This window comes from Arachis ipaensis, chromosome B6, assembly GCF_059453495.1.
Source record: "Arachis ipaensis isolate K30076 ecotype BB chromosome B6, ASM5945349v1, whole genome shotgun sequence".
NCBI classification, from domain to species: domain Eukaryota; kingdom Viridiplantae; phylum Streptophyta; class Magnoliopsida; order Fabales; family Fabaceae; genus Arachis; species Arachis ipaensis.
The window spans coordinates 9,747,817-9,762,754 of record NC_142441.1 but is presented as its reverse complement, the minus strand read 5'-3'; the positions used below and the strand labels follow the sequence as shown (position 1 = coordinate 9,762,754).

Here is a 14,938-nt window from a genome sequence, read left to right as displayed (position 1 = left end):
GAAATTTTCTTGCAAGTTGGGTCAGCACTTTGCTGTTGAAAATTAGGTTTGAGTCCTAGTCAAATTCAGATTGGGTTTAAAATCTGGATTTGTTCCAAATAGGATTGGATAGATCCTAGGGAAGGAATTGGTGTTTGTAATCTGTTAAAGATAGTGAAATTCCGTCACTGTTGTGATGGAGACTGGATGTTGGCTACATTGCACCTTGTAGCTGAACTAGGATACATCTGGGTGTTATTTCTTCTTCCCTTCTACTTTTCTGTTTTTGTTACTAAAGAGACAAAAATGAAAATGTCTCTCAGTTGACCATGAGACAAAAGTGAAAATATCTCCTAAGTTCTCTTGAAAAAGAAAAAGCAATATTCAGCAGAAAAAGTAGCTAAGATTCAACCCTCCTTCTCTTAACCATTGATAACCATCAATAGTCATATTAGCTTGATTAATAATACTCTTACGGTAGTGTTTCATCATTCCTTTCTAATAGGCTATACTTCCACTTGTAAAATAGTTAAATGATAATAATTGACCGCCGGTACAACACTAGGGCAAACACCTCCTACTATATATAAAGTTCAAGGCTCAAGTTAAAGACTCAAAATTACTAAGAATTAGTTATAACAGATCCAAAAGTATATATATATTCCAAAAGTAGTAGGTTATATTTCATTAATTATTGAAAAATAAAATACAAAAATGTCCAAAAGTAAGACAGCATAATAAAAGATGGAAATTTCCAAAACAATATACTGAAAGTATTCATCCAACGGTACATGGTCGAAAAATGAAGAAAAATCTTAGAAAAGAAAGAATAATAAGTCAAATTGAATAAAACTAAGAGTTTGTCTCATGGAGATGACGATCTAAACTGGGAGTTCTTTGGATTTCACGGAGCAACTTGATAGAGCTTGCTAGACTGGCAGACGGCATTGAAGTAGAACCTTCAAAATTAACTGATTGCAAACTTTCCAACAGTTCCAGCAAATGATAGCCAGCAATTGAGGATTACGGTCAGCATTCTTCAACGGGTTAAGCATCTCTGTTGATGGAACCCACCATGTCTAAAAATTGTTAGGGCTATGAGGAAAAAGACAGTCACGAAGATAACTCTGAGACCATACTTCTTTAATTCTAGAGCAATCGATCAAACAATGAGTGATTATTTCTGTTGCTTCATGACAGCAGGGGCATATTGACGATATAGATAGGATGCGGCAGTGAATCTGAGCAAGTACCAGAAGTCGACCATGGAGAACTTTCCAGATAAATAACTTAATTTTGTGAGGCAAGTTCAATTTCCATAGATCAATCCACGACCATTTCTGCTGCATATAATTAGGACAAAGTTTCAGAGGCGGATGGTGAAATAAATAGCCAATTCTGTAACCTGAAGTTGTATCATATTGCTTGGATTTGTTCAAATCCCGTTGCAATTTGTCCCTACTCTACTGAATTTTGACTGACAAAATCTTATCTGCAACGTCTTGGGAAAATAATTCTTGAATGAGATTCTGATTCTAATTTCTGTTTTCAGTAATTAAGTATTTAACTCTTGGAACCAACTCAGAAATAGCATGTTTGTTTGGCATGTCAGAAATCATTAAAGGATATGGAGGAGGCAGCCAAGGGTCCTTAAATGTTCGAATATTTTCTCTAGTACCCATAGCCTAGTTAAGACCTTTTTCAATAATCTTTTGGCCTTCTAGTGTGCTCCTCCATCCCCAAGAAGGTAAGAATCCAATTTCTACAGTTATAGCATTAGTATTACTAAAGTATTTACCTCTTAGGATTTTGGATAATAGAGAAGTAGGTTGTGTTACAAGTCGCCAAAATTGTTTGTCTAAAGCGCTAGATTCTGAATTCTGAGATCTTTAAATCCAAGGCCTCCTTCTCTTCGTGGGTGAGCCATAGTGTCCCAGCTAATCCAAGCCATCCGCCTTTCAGAACCTTTTTATCCCCATCAGAATTGAGAAAGTAGAGAGTGAATTTCCAAAATTAAACCATCAGGCAACTTGGATCAAGACAATGTATAAATAGGAATAGCTTCTCCTACTGCCTTAAGCAATACCTGTCTATCACCCGACGATAGAACATTGTGCTTCCAACCTTGGATTCTTTTATGAACCTTCTCTTTGATCATACTAAAGGAAGCATTTTTCAATTTAGAGACTGAGCAAACTAAGGTATCTATTCTGTGTCCCAATATGATTAATATTTATAGAGTTAACCAGTAGTGTACGAGTAGTAAAGGGAGTGTTGTGGCTAAAGAAAATCGCAGATTTATTAAGATTTACACTCTGACCACTGATGCTTTCATAAGAATTTAATAAATGCAGGATGTTTGAACATGCCTCAGGTTTATCCTTACAGAATAAGATGGAATCATCAGCAAAGAAGATGTGGTTGACCTTGGAGCATCACCTATGCATCTGAAGACCCTAAATTAGTCTGTTTTGTTCTGCCTTGTGTAGTAAGAAGGAGAGATAGTTAGTTTGAAGAAAGAGGATCTCCTTGTCGAATACCTCTATTTGGTTTGAAGAAACCATATGGTTGTCCTTCCACAATGACAGAATAAGAAACAGTTGTCACTAATTCTCGAATCCACATAATTCTCCGGGAGTCAAAACCAAAATTCTCCAATATAAACCAGAGAAAGTGTCATTCCAACCTATCATATGCCTTACTCATATATAATTTTAGCGCCATTTCATTTTTGAGTCCTCTTTTTTTGTTCTTGAAGTAATGCATACACTAATGAGCAATTAGGATATTATCAGAGATTAATCTACCTTTAATAAAAGTACTCTACGTAGGGCTAATTAGTCTATTAATTATACTTTGAAGTAGGGGTGCACAGACCCGGCCCGGCCCGAAGGCCCGGCCCGGTCCCAAACACTTTTGGGGCTAATTTGGTGTGATTTCATTGGGTTTAGGGCCGGGTAAGGGTCTCAAAAATAGACCCGGTCATTATTTCGGGTCGGGTCCGGGCCATAGCTTGGGTCACCCGAAGTCGGCCCGGTGACCCGATCATCATACACAATTAATATTTTGTGTTATTAGTGATGGATCATGACTATTCTTATGTGGAATTTAAGTATTGTAAATCTTAATATTTTGTGTTATTAGTCATTATAAGACTATAAGTTAATGTTTTATGTTTAGAATGCATAAGACTTTATACTAATGCATAATATTGTGTTATTTGTATTGATTTAAATATTTGGTATTATTAGACAATATTAGTATTGATTGTGGTTATACTTTAGTATTGATTGTGGTTATGCTTTAATTTTGAAGAAGGGTTGGTTCTTGTTATATTTTTCTAAGTGAATTTTACCATGTTAAATAATGGTTGGAGTCTTGGAAATTTGGATATTTTTACATGCTAACTTACAAGAAGGTATCAACGTAATGTAATGTTAACGGCCCGGTTTTCACCCGGTTTTCACTCGGTATAATTATGGCCCGAAAGTGTATTGGTTTCATCGGGTCTAGGATCGGGTTTGGGTCTAATAAATAGACCCGGTGTATATTTTGGGTCGGATCTGGGTCACATCAAACCCGGCTTCACCCAGCCCATGTGCACCCCTACTTTGAAGTCTATGCACAAGTACTTTAGAGATAATCTTGTAAAAGACTGAGGATAGACTTATTAGTGTTACCTGAGTCATATCTTTAGCATCAGAAATCTTGTGAATAAGACAGATCTGACTGTGGTTAAAATCTTTCAAAATTCTATCCCCTGAAAAGAAGCTCTTAACTACTTGAAACACATCACCACTAAGGATGTTTCGGAAGCTTTGAAAGAAATTTGCTCTCATGCCATCATCTCCTAGAGCACTTTGAGGATGAATGCTAAATGTTGCACGTTTCACTTCTTCCATAGTCACTGGTCTTTGAAGCCTACAATTCATATGAGCTGTAACCTTAGGTTCAAAATCAGTAAATAAAGGTTCAAGGTTCTCATGACAAGTGGAGGAGAAGATATCCTTGAAATAAGATTCATTCATAAAAGCAATACTAGTATTTGAAGTAGCCACTCACCATCACTGCCAGTTAGTTGCCAAATTTTATTCCTTCAAGTTCGATTTCTAAATTTCTTATGGAAGAAAGTTGTATTCTGATCACCAGATTTGAGCCATTTGATTCTAGACTTATCTTTCCAATAAGATTCCTCATTTTGCAATACTTTCTCAAGTTTGTCATCTAGTTCTGAAATGATGTCGCCTCCATGAAATCCTGCTAAACGAAGTTCCTCTAATTCAGACTGTAGTGAATCAATCCCCACTTTCAAATTAGATCTATTTTCTTGCTGCCATCTAAAAATCTTATGCTGACAATGCTTTTTTTTAGCTAGGATATACATAGCTGAACCATCAATCTGTTCGTGCCAAACCACTCTAACAATCTGCCTTATTTCATTGTTAGAACACCATCTTTTTTGGAATTTGAATCACCGTTTAAATCTCTCAGTTCTCAGATTAGAGTCTAAGAGAAGAGGCTAATGATCCGACACTGATTCTGACAGTCTAAGAACCGATATATTAGGATAGAGTTGCTGCCAATTAACTCCTACCAGAAATTGGTCCAGTCTCTCCTCCTGTATCAACTCATCACCATACCACCTATTCGACCATACTAATATCAATAAGGGAATTATTGTCAATAAAACTATTAAAAGTTTTAATAGAAGAAGGAGATTTAACACCCCCACCTACTTTCTCCAATTGATTAGAAATGGCATTAAAATCACCCATTAACACAACCTTACCATGAAACTGTTGGGTGACTGAAGTTAATTCAGCAAACTGAGCCATCCTATGTTGATCATTTGAACTGAGATAAACACCTAGAACACCATAGGGATCATTAAAATCAGCTGTCAAAACTGATGCCACAATGAAGAATCTACATGCTATAAAATCTGGACAGTGCCATCTCTCTATGCCATTGCCAAACCCCCAGATAATCCATCCGGATCTACAATAAACAATTTCTTAAAACCACAAGATCTTATTTTTCCTTCAACTTATTGAGATTGATTTTTTTTCACAAATAAAACCAACCTCGGGGAGTAGGATTTACAAATCCCTTTAAGATTGTGGATTGTCAGGGGTCTCCCCAAACCCCGACAATTCCACTAAAGCAGTTTCATATTCTGTTGGGTGCCATTTGAAGGCTGGCACCCTCCACCGTCATAGCATCAGAGACAATATCATTATGACAAATTTTCTTTAAAATATCTTCAGTAACGTTACCTCCACTCTTCCGTTTGAAACCTATCACGGACTTTCTGGCAAGTTGTTTCAGGTTTGGTTTTTTATTCTCCTTTCTAAACTTGGACATGACACTGTTATTGTGTTGGACATTATTCAGGGAATAGGATATCTCCAATAAAGCATTAGAAGAATAATTAGTATCAGTAGTCGTACCAATGTTATCTGATTCACCCTTATTTTCAGCTCTAGAACCTGAATTGGCAACAATTTTTTCATTATTTTGTTTTTTCTGATCATCTTGTACACCCAATATTGAGAAACTATTAAAAATTCAAGCAGGTGGAGATTTTTTCTTCGGTTGAGCTAGAACAGAACCATCCCAAGGCTGATTAGGATTGAAGGAAGCTCTCTTTTCAGTCAAACGCCTTCTGATCCGATCTGCCTTAAGTCATTCACCAACTCTATCTTCCTTGATATTATTTTGGGCAGAATTATCAATAAAAGATTGGTGGTTCTTAGGTTCATGCCCCAATTTTGCACAATAAATACAGAACACTCCTATACGTTCATAGAGAACTCCAATTTTCAGCATTTTCTGATTAGGATCAAGCAATTTTAGTGCATCCCATACTCTTTTATCATCATTCAGTTCCACTTATAGAGTGAATAATTGATGATTTCTAAGAGAAAAATAAATATATGAGATGAGTGAATTAGAAAATAGGGTGAATTAGAAGAGAAAATCAGCGTAGGAATGAATTAGACGGGGGAACGAAAATTAGGAAACCAAGCGGGAGTGAATTAGAAATAGAAAAAAATTAGGAGAAGAAAGTAGAAGGAGATGGAAAAGAAATTGACGAAGAAAAAGGGCCAAGAGAAACGAAACCATGGAGGCGGTACAGTAAAATTCTAACAGAGTGTGGAAAAAATCCAAAGGGGAGCTGATCAAACTCTCTTTTGATTTCGATGGGAGTTAATGACATATATAATATCAAAATAAGATGTATGTAAATAGATTATATAACATAAGATGTATTATAGAAATATATTGATAGAAAATATATTTTGAAGTATAAAAATTGTGTATAATTTTTATTAATGAAACAATACACGTTGATTTTTCATATCATAAAATTCATCAATAATAAAATATGTTAAATATTTCAACAATCTTCTTCTCAATATAAATCAAAAGACAGTTTTAACAATAAATTAATTTTCTATTTTTGTTTCCGAGTTTATTCTTCATCACAATATTTATAGTTGAAAAAGATCTCTCAATTGTAGCAATTGAAATAGGAATATTTAATACTAAGCGAATCAAACGATCAATCAATCAAATGATACGTTAAAGAATTTTTTATCTTCGTTGATCCTTGATATAACTCAGAAATTATGTACAAGTTATTTAATTCAACATGATTAAGAACATCAAATTTATAATATTGAACTTACATTCTAATGCGAAATTTTTTCTTAGTCACTCAATTCAATTGGATAAAACTGTTCTATTATTTCACTTACTTTTTATATATTAAAGATCATTAATATTTAGATAATAATTATACTAAAATAAATACTAAATATATTTTTAAAAAAATAAAATTATACAATAGATAATAATTTTATATACTTAATAATTTTTTCTTTTTTTTTTTTAAATTCACTTGCACCCATACATCCATCCATACTAAGAATGCCCTCTAATAGAAACGGGTAAAGGGACAACAAAGTAAAAAAAAATACTATCGCTCTTCTTGATAATTAAAAGAATAAATGGCTTATGGTTAGGAGTGACAAACGGGTCAAAATTTGCTAAACCGGTCTACGTAATCCACAAAAAAAAAATGGGTTAAGCTAAAAATTTGAAACCGTCAAACTTAAAAAGCTCACTTAACCCGCATTGTCTAATCTGTGGGTTTTGGTGGATGAGTTTTCCTGATGGGCCAACTGTTTTTTTTATTTTGCCAAGGCCTTTTTTTACAAATTTCTATGATATTATTTATCTACAAGAGGATGAGTATGATAATTGAAGATATTCTTAGTTATATTTCGGATTATATTTTATGTTTGATTGATATAAACTTAAAGATATTTAATTATATCTTTTGGACAATGCTTGTTTTGTTTTGGACTTTAGACAATGTTAGTTTTATTATTTTGTTTTAAAAAACTTGGTTTATGATTATGTTTATTACATATTTATAATTATAAAGATTTCAATGTTTGTGAATTTAGAAATTATAATTTTTTATGCCTTTAGAAACTATAAATTTATTGAAATGGTTGTGAATTATATATATTATTTAATATTTAACGACTTATAAAAAAATATTTGGTAGGTTTGGCCTGCTAAGCCACCTGGCGGGCTTTTGGCTAGACGAAACGGGGCGGGCTTATCCGTTTGCCACCCCTACTCATGCCACAATTGTATTCGTATTTTCTAAACCCTAAATTTTAAACTCAACTTTAAACCCGTCATCATATTATTATATGTGGCCAAATTATGAAGTGACATGTGTCATAACAGTTAATGTGATCAAGCCAAGGTAGTATGTTGTTAACAAAAAATGGGTCAAGGGCTATACTTTTTAGTTTTTACCAATTTCAGATTTATAATTAGTGCAATTAAAATTTTAGGGACGATTTGAATGCAACACGCCAATCGACTACTTTTGGGCTTAACTCTTTAAGGGTGCGTTTATTTTGAGGTATTTGGACAAAGACTGGCAGAGTGAGACTCAATATTATGTTTGTTGATCTAGAGACTGGAATTAAAATTTTAGTCTCTGCCCCAAAATTTCAGTATTTCAGTACCTCTAAAAAATGAAGACACAGGAGACTGAAATTTTTAGGAACGAAGACGGAACATTTAATAACATTTTATACCTAAAATACTCCCTTTTAATTAATTAATTCCAACTTTATCTTTTGTGCAAATCAAATTAGGACTTCATTCGTAGCGCCCCTTCACTCTCTCAACTTCTCATTCCTTCTTCCAAGACCAAGTTGAGTCCAGGAAGCATTTGTCTTAACTTTTGAGAAGTTGCATTCAGCTTTTCATTGAAGTTGATAGTATCATTGTTGAACAACCCATTGTCGTGCGGATTAAACAGACTTATGGATGCTGTAAAACAACCCATTGAAGGCGATGATGGCGACACAAACCTAGAGGCGTACAAATGGCAACAACGACACGACCCTCGGGAGGTATTTGGCGGTGCAATGGTGAATTGTTGGAGACTTGCAAATGCGCCGTTGTCGTTTGGAATCCTTGGTGGTGCTGACGGCGGTGGAAAACACTAGAGGATTCCTTCCCTTTTCGGTTAAAATTTTAGGAGAGGGGAGAAATGGACTGGATTAGATTAGGCTTGCATTTGATTGATGAAAAAATGTAATTGGATTTAGATTAGGGTTGCATTGTAAATTTAAGAGTATTCTTATAATTTCAAACATTTTAATTTTTAATTTTATTTCAAACCAAATAATATATTAAGACATAATTTAATTTTGTACATTTTTACGCAAAATACAATACTAAAACTTATTTTAATTTCTATCTCTCAATCTCAATATTTAAATTTCTATCTCTCTGTTAAACGCTGTCTAAAAGACACCAACTCTCTTTCTCTTGTGGTCAGTGAACAGTGATGATTTGCTGTTTTCAGTTCAGACTAACGGTGGAGAAGGCTTATAATTTTAATTCCGTTCGTGGACCACATTGAAATTGTGGGGCATTGGGAATTGGGAGTTGCCCCTTGCGACCGGCTACCAAGAAATGTTGTACTATAGCCAAGCTGTAAAACAAAATGTGATCATGTGATGTTGTGGCTGCCAATATTCCATCATTTTTGTTCACGCTAAATTCAATACACGTTAAAATTGTGTCAATGTTATTATACACTATGTTCCGCACAGGGGTGCACATCATCCGGTCCGGTTCGAAGGTCTGATCCGGTCCCGAACACTTTAAGGACTAATTTAGTGTAATTTTATCAGGTTTAGGACCGAGTAAGGGTCTCAAAAATAGACTCGGTCATTATTTCGGATTGGGATCGGGTCATAGCTCGGATCACCCGAAGTCGGTCCGGTGGTCCGGTCATCATACACAATTAATATTTTGTGTTATTAGTGATGGATTATGACTATTCTTATGTGGAATTTAAGTATTGTAGACTTTAATATTTTGTGTTATTAGTCATTATAAGACTTTAGACTAATGCATAATATTGTGTTATTTGTATTGATTTAAATATTTGGTATTATTAGACAATATTCGTATTGATTGTGGTTATGCTTTAATTTTGAAGAAGGGTTGGTTCTTGTTATATTTTTTTAAGTGAATTTTACCATGTTAAATAATGGTTGGAGTCTTGGAAATTTGGATATTTTTACATGCTATCTTACAAGAAGGTATCAACGTAATGTATATGTTAACGACCCGATTTTCACCCGGTTTTTACCCGATATAATTGTGGCCCGAAAGTGTATTTGTTTCATCGGGTCTATGGCCGGGTTCGAGTCTAATAAATAGATCCGGTGTATATTTCGGATCGGATCTGGATCACATCAAACCCGGTTTCACCCGACCCATGTGCACCCCTCCGCATATAGTGTATTGCTAGTCTTTTGTGTTGATTTTGTAAATTGTAAAAGAAAAAGTGTATGGAACGATATTAATTCACCCAGCTAACTCATTAAAATAGGAATAGTTATTTAAATAAGTCTCTGTAATTTTTAAAATATATAAAATTATTCTTTTAAATTTTAAAATATATAAAATAGTTATTAACGTTTATATTGACTCATGTGATTATTAAGTGTTGACGTATATAATTTGAATAAAACAATTTCGAAAATGAAGCATAAAGTAGTCTCCAAAAAATTTAAAAAATCTCAAAATAATTCCTAAAAAATAAAAAAAATCCAAAATAATCCCTTCGAATTATTTGTATATAATTATTTTTAAATTGATAAATTTTAATTTCTAAAATTTCCATCTTTTTATATATAATTTGATTATTCATATATACAAAAGAATGTATTCTAAATTTTAATGAACTCATATTTATTTTTTATCATACAAAATATTAATTTAATTTGTAAGTATCATATTCTATGATCATTCTTTAATGACGAAGAGAATGACCTAAATTTTTCACATAAACAATCTCAATCCTCCTCATTCAGTTTCCTACCGCAACCATTGACACATCCAACAACTCCACCACACTACTTTAGAATTCTAGGTTGCTCATCAAGCCGCACCGGAACGATGCCGTTGCCACAACCTCCGTACATTCCTCTCCATCATTGTCGTATCTGCTACTCTATTCCCTCCGCATCCTTAGCTTTATCATCGGTCCGAATCCTCATCTGAGTATTCTCTTTCAATGATTTTGAATATATTTTCTTTTTGTTAGGTTTTCAGATATCGATGTTTGTTTTTAATTGTTTTCGATGTCTTTTTGTTAAGTCTTAGATATTCTTTTTCAATAATTTTAGATGTTTCTTTTTATTAAGTTTTGAATATTTTTTTTGTTTGATTTTAAATTTTTTTTTTCAATGATTTTGGATGTTTCTTTTTGTTAAATTTTAAAAATTATTTTCCAATACTTTTAGGTTTTTCTTTTCCACTAAACATCCACAAGAAGAAGAATAGACATTATTCCACCGTTGATGCTCATGCCGTCGCAAGCTTTGCCACGAACAAACAAACGAACCGTCAATGCGTACAATGATGAACAACTCCTAGCAGGGAAAGATGCTGCTGGGGAGTAATGATTCACGCGAGGCTCATGGTCATTGCAGTCGCAAACAGAAGGAGAGACGGCGGTAGGGAGGTGTACAATGCTGAAGAGTGATGATCAATGGATGAACACAACAGAGAGGAGGAGTGGCATGTAAATAGGTATAATTGAAGGTGAAAATTCAGGTGCAGTCGACTTTACGTGAAGTTGATACCTAAGGGCTGTTAAATAATTTGATTGATTTGACTAAATTTTCATCTAACGACTCCCAGATATCAATTTCATGTGAAGTCGACCTCACCTAAGTTTTCACCATAATTAAAAGGCAAATAAGTGTTTTATTAAATGAATCAGCGTTTTATTAAATAAATAAGCATTTTGTTATAAATTTGGATGGTTTATTAAAAAGCTGGCAAGAGAGAATGTTGGTTATCCAACATTTTAAAAAAAGTTGTTCAAAATTTTATCTTGCAAAATAAATGATTAATGAAATAAAATCGGTTTCACTTTAGAAAAACGATTTTATTTTAATGCAGAACCAATTAAATTTTCTCATCTTATATAAAGTTTAAAATGAATTTAAACGAAACTATATTAACGCATATAATTTCACAAATGTTGATGTTGCATAATACATATTTAAATATAAAATATACATTGAAAATAAATTTATATATATATATATATAGTAAATGATTTGGTGACGGTTCTTTTGTGTGTAAGTAACATTTTTGAAGATCATGGGTTGTCATCGAAGTATAAAGAACCCTAAATACAAGCAAGAGGTTCGTGAATAAATAATAATACATCTAAACTAACAACATTCTGGGGAAAAGAAATACTTAAAGTGAGTGGTTATTGGAAACAGAATTCCTTTTTTTAAGTGCCGAAAAGAAGAGCGGTTGAAATTAAGCGAATGCAAGCAACAGAAAGCAGTAACAAAGAATCCCAATTCATTCAGTGTGTTCCAAATTGTTCGCCTCCAAAACCGCCCTCTCACATCCATACATACATTATATTCATTATATTTTGCCTACAAGCTTAGGCACCTACTCCATCCAATCCACTATTTGAATTTCATACCATATTGTATATTGTAATATATTTCTTGGCGGTGATTAAATACTAACCTATCTTAGTTACACGAAATTAAAGCAGTGCATGCTTTGTTGTCGCATTCTATTTTAATAGTAATAACAATATAAAGTTAATTTGTTGCAACATTTTAGGTGTGCCTTAATATCCATTCTCCCCTGCCTCTGCAGGGGGCGATCACCATCCCATCTGTGTCTTGGAAACTAATCGATAATGGAAGCAAATCTTGAGGCGAAGGACGGCAGTGGCACTCCGCGTCGAAAGAGGATGCTCTCCATTAAGGGCGCTCTCTCAAGAATTAAGAGGAAGAAGCTTGGAGGCTCCACCAGATCCCTTAGCAGCCTCAGCCAATCTCCTTTTGATGGTGACGGTACCCTCAAGATTCCGTCCAGAAGCAACAACACAGACTTCTTCGCCGACGACTCCTCCTATTCGCCGTCTCCGTCCAGCAGCAGCCGCTATTCTTCCAACCAGGCGCTGAACGAGATGGTGCAGGGCGACGACGACGGCGAGATCAAGCAGGACAATGTGGTTGCTGTTTCTCTTGAGGATGGTGATTCGATGATTGATGCTAAGGCTGATGAGTTCATTGCTCAATTCTACAGGCAGATGAGGTTGCAGCGCATGGATCACATGGATCCTCTCTACAGGGAGCGCAGCCACAGATCCTTGGGATGGTGATCCATCTTCAATCAAACAACACAAACAAACATGCTTCTTCTTCATTATTATTATTATTATTCTGTTTCGGTTATACACTACAATTCCCTTTCACATGTATAAGATTTAATGATTTAGTTTCACTTTTTTTTCTTATTTATGTTATTGGGGAAATTCAAGTTTCATTTGGATATATTAGCAAAGCTAGCGGCGTGTTTGTTTGTGTGTGTGAAGATGAAATGGAGAGACAAGCATGCATACCATGGAACTATCTGTAATATTAGGGCGGAGAAGAAACAAATGAATCAAAATTATTGTGTTATTTATTTGTTTCCTTACTGTGAAGGAAATGCCATGGGTAAGTATTATTTACCATGATCTGTGATGTTCCTTTCTGGGCCAGTTTTCAAAATAACTAGATTAATGTCCATTCTTAGAAGAAGGAACAATGCCCCAACCCAGAGAGAGAGGAACTGTGTACACTAACATAATGTGTTTGGACAAATAAGATTCAGAACAAAGAAATCCTGTTTTTTTTTTTTTTCAAGGATCAAACAAATTTAAACGCAACCCTAAAGAAATAATTTATTAAAGTCGGTATATCAACCTCTATAATAAAATCCTTAAGAATGCATCAAATTGTTGGTGTAACATTGTCTCTATTCTTGATCATTTGAAAAAAGATTTTTCATGCTGTATAAGTTCTCTTAATCAATCAATTTGGCATGATCTCTTGAGAATTTTTTTTAGTGACTAATCTCTTGAGAATACTTGTATTAATTCTGTCTAACAGATAATTTGGTCACTTTTTTTATCTCGTGACATCAAAAATCTAATTCTTGATATTGGGCTCAATCTGATTGATGTTGGGTCCCGTCGACTAAAGATGGTTATAATTGGGTTCTTGCAAAAGAAGTTTTATTGGGATAATAATGTTAATTGAAATTGGTTGTAGCGTTTTAAACTCCCAAAAAAATATCAAAGTTTTTGTTTGGCTTTCTATCCTGGAAGCCTTGCCCACAGCATCTTTCCGTTATCGGCGTAGTTTGGCTGTATCAAACCAGTGTCCGCACTGTAATGTGGAATCAATTTTTTATTGTTTTTTGGAGTGTGATAGGGTTCGAAGTATATGAACTATCTTGGAGATAACGGACCAACAATCACATTCAACTACCTTCGGTCAAGATTAGTGAAGACGAACTTCATTTTCTTTACTGAGCTTTGGTGGATTTGGCACCACTGCAACCAACAAATTTTCAATCGTTACCTGGGGACTTCGGGTCCTGGATAGGTCGGGTGCTTCGGCACGGGGAAACGGGTGAGACTCCGGGGTGACGTGGAGCGAGGGTTCAGGTGTCGATGACGTCAGAAGAAGCGTGCGGAGCGGGGAGGGGGTGGCCACCTGCAAGGACACTCCGACAAGCAAGTCAGTGTCCGTACGAGTTGGTAGCCAAATAAGGTAAGATGATGTATATCTTGGGGGGAGTGCTGACCTCTCCCCTTATATACTGTGTTGGGTGGGCCTGAAGGCGGTCTGGCTCACTGTTCAGGGATGCTTGCGCTATTCCTGCTCACGTGGGGGGGGGGTGTTGGTCACCCTACTCGTCGGGTCGGGGATTTGGGTCCCGATCCGATGACTCCGACCCGACCGTTTTAGCCAGGTGGGTTTTGGGCCGCACAGGTAACATGGCCGTTCGTTGCTCGGGTCGGGTACCCAAGAGCCGACCCGTTGGCTTCCCTTAGTGTTGGTTTGGGTCGGTCTGGGTGTTGCTCCGACCGGCGAGTAGATGGACCGGTCTTATTGCGGTCCGTAACAGTGCCCTAACGTGCTGGCCTTGAGATTTTGGAGCTCGTGGCTAGGGGCGTTTGCATTACTCACCGAGAGGGAGTGTGTTCTTCTCCTCGGGAGTCCGTTGATGGCGTTTCGTGTTTTGCACACGTGGTTGCCTCATTCCTGCTATTGCCTCTTTGGCTTCCGTGCGGGGCATTAAATGCCCCATCATTTCAAAGTTTGTGAAAGGACAGATATGCCCCTGCCTTTTGGCGCTCTTCCTTCGACGGTTACATTTCTCTCCCTATTTTTGCTTTGCGAACCCTCCTGAGTCTTATTTTCTCTCTTCTGCTTCCTTGCGCTGCTGCTGCTTCTTGCTTTTCTTTCTGCTGTTCCTAGTTCTCTTGCTTGGATTCCTCTTTGCTGCCCACTACTTTCCAGGTTTT

At 35.6% G+C, this 14,938-nt stretch overlaps 1 protein-coding gene across 1 annotated transcript; it reads left to right on the top strand.

The window, feature by feature from the left end:
- The first annotated feature begins 11,800 nt into the window (after positions 1–11,800).
- LOC107648053 (uncharacterized) lies at positions 11,801–13,071 on the top strand. Its single transcript, XM_088491633.1, has one exon. It carries the CDS (start codon positions 12,275–12,277, stop codon positions 12,740–12,742), a length of 468 nt encoding a protein of 155 aa, XP_088347759.1. The 5' UTR covers positions 11,801–12,274; the 3' UTR covers positions 12,743–13,071.
- Positions 13,072–14,938: the final 1,867 nt, after the last annotated feature.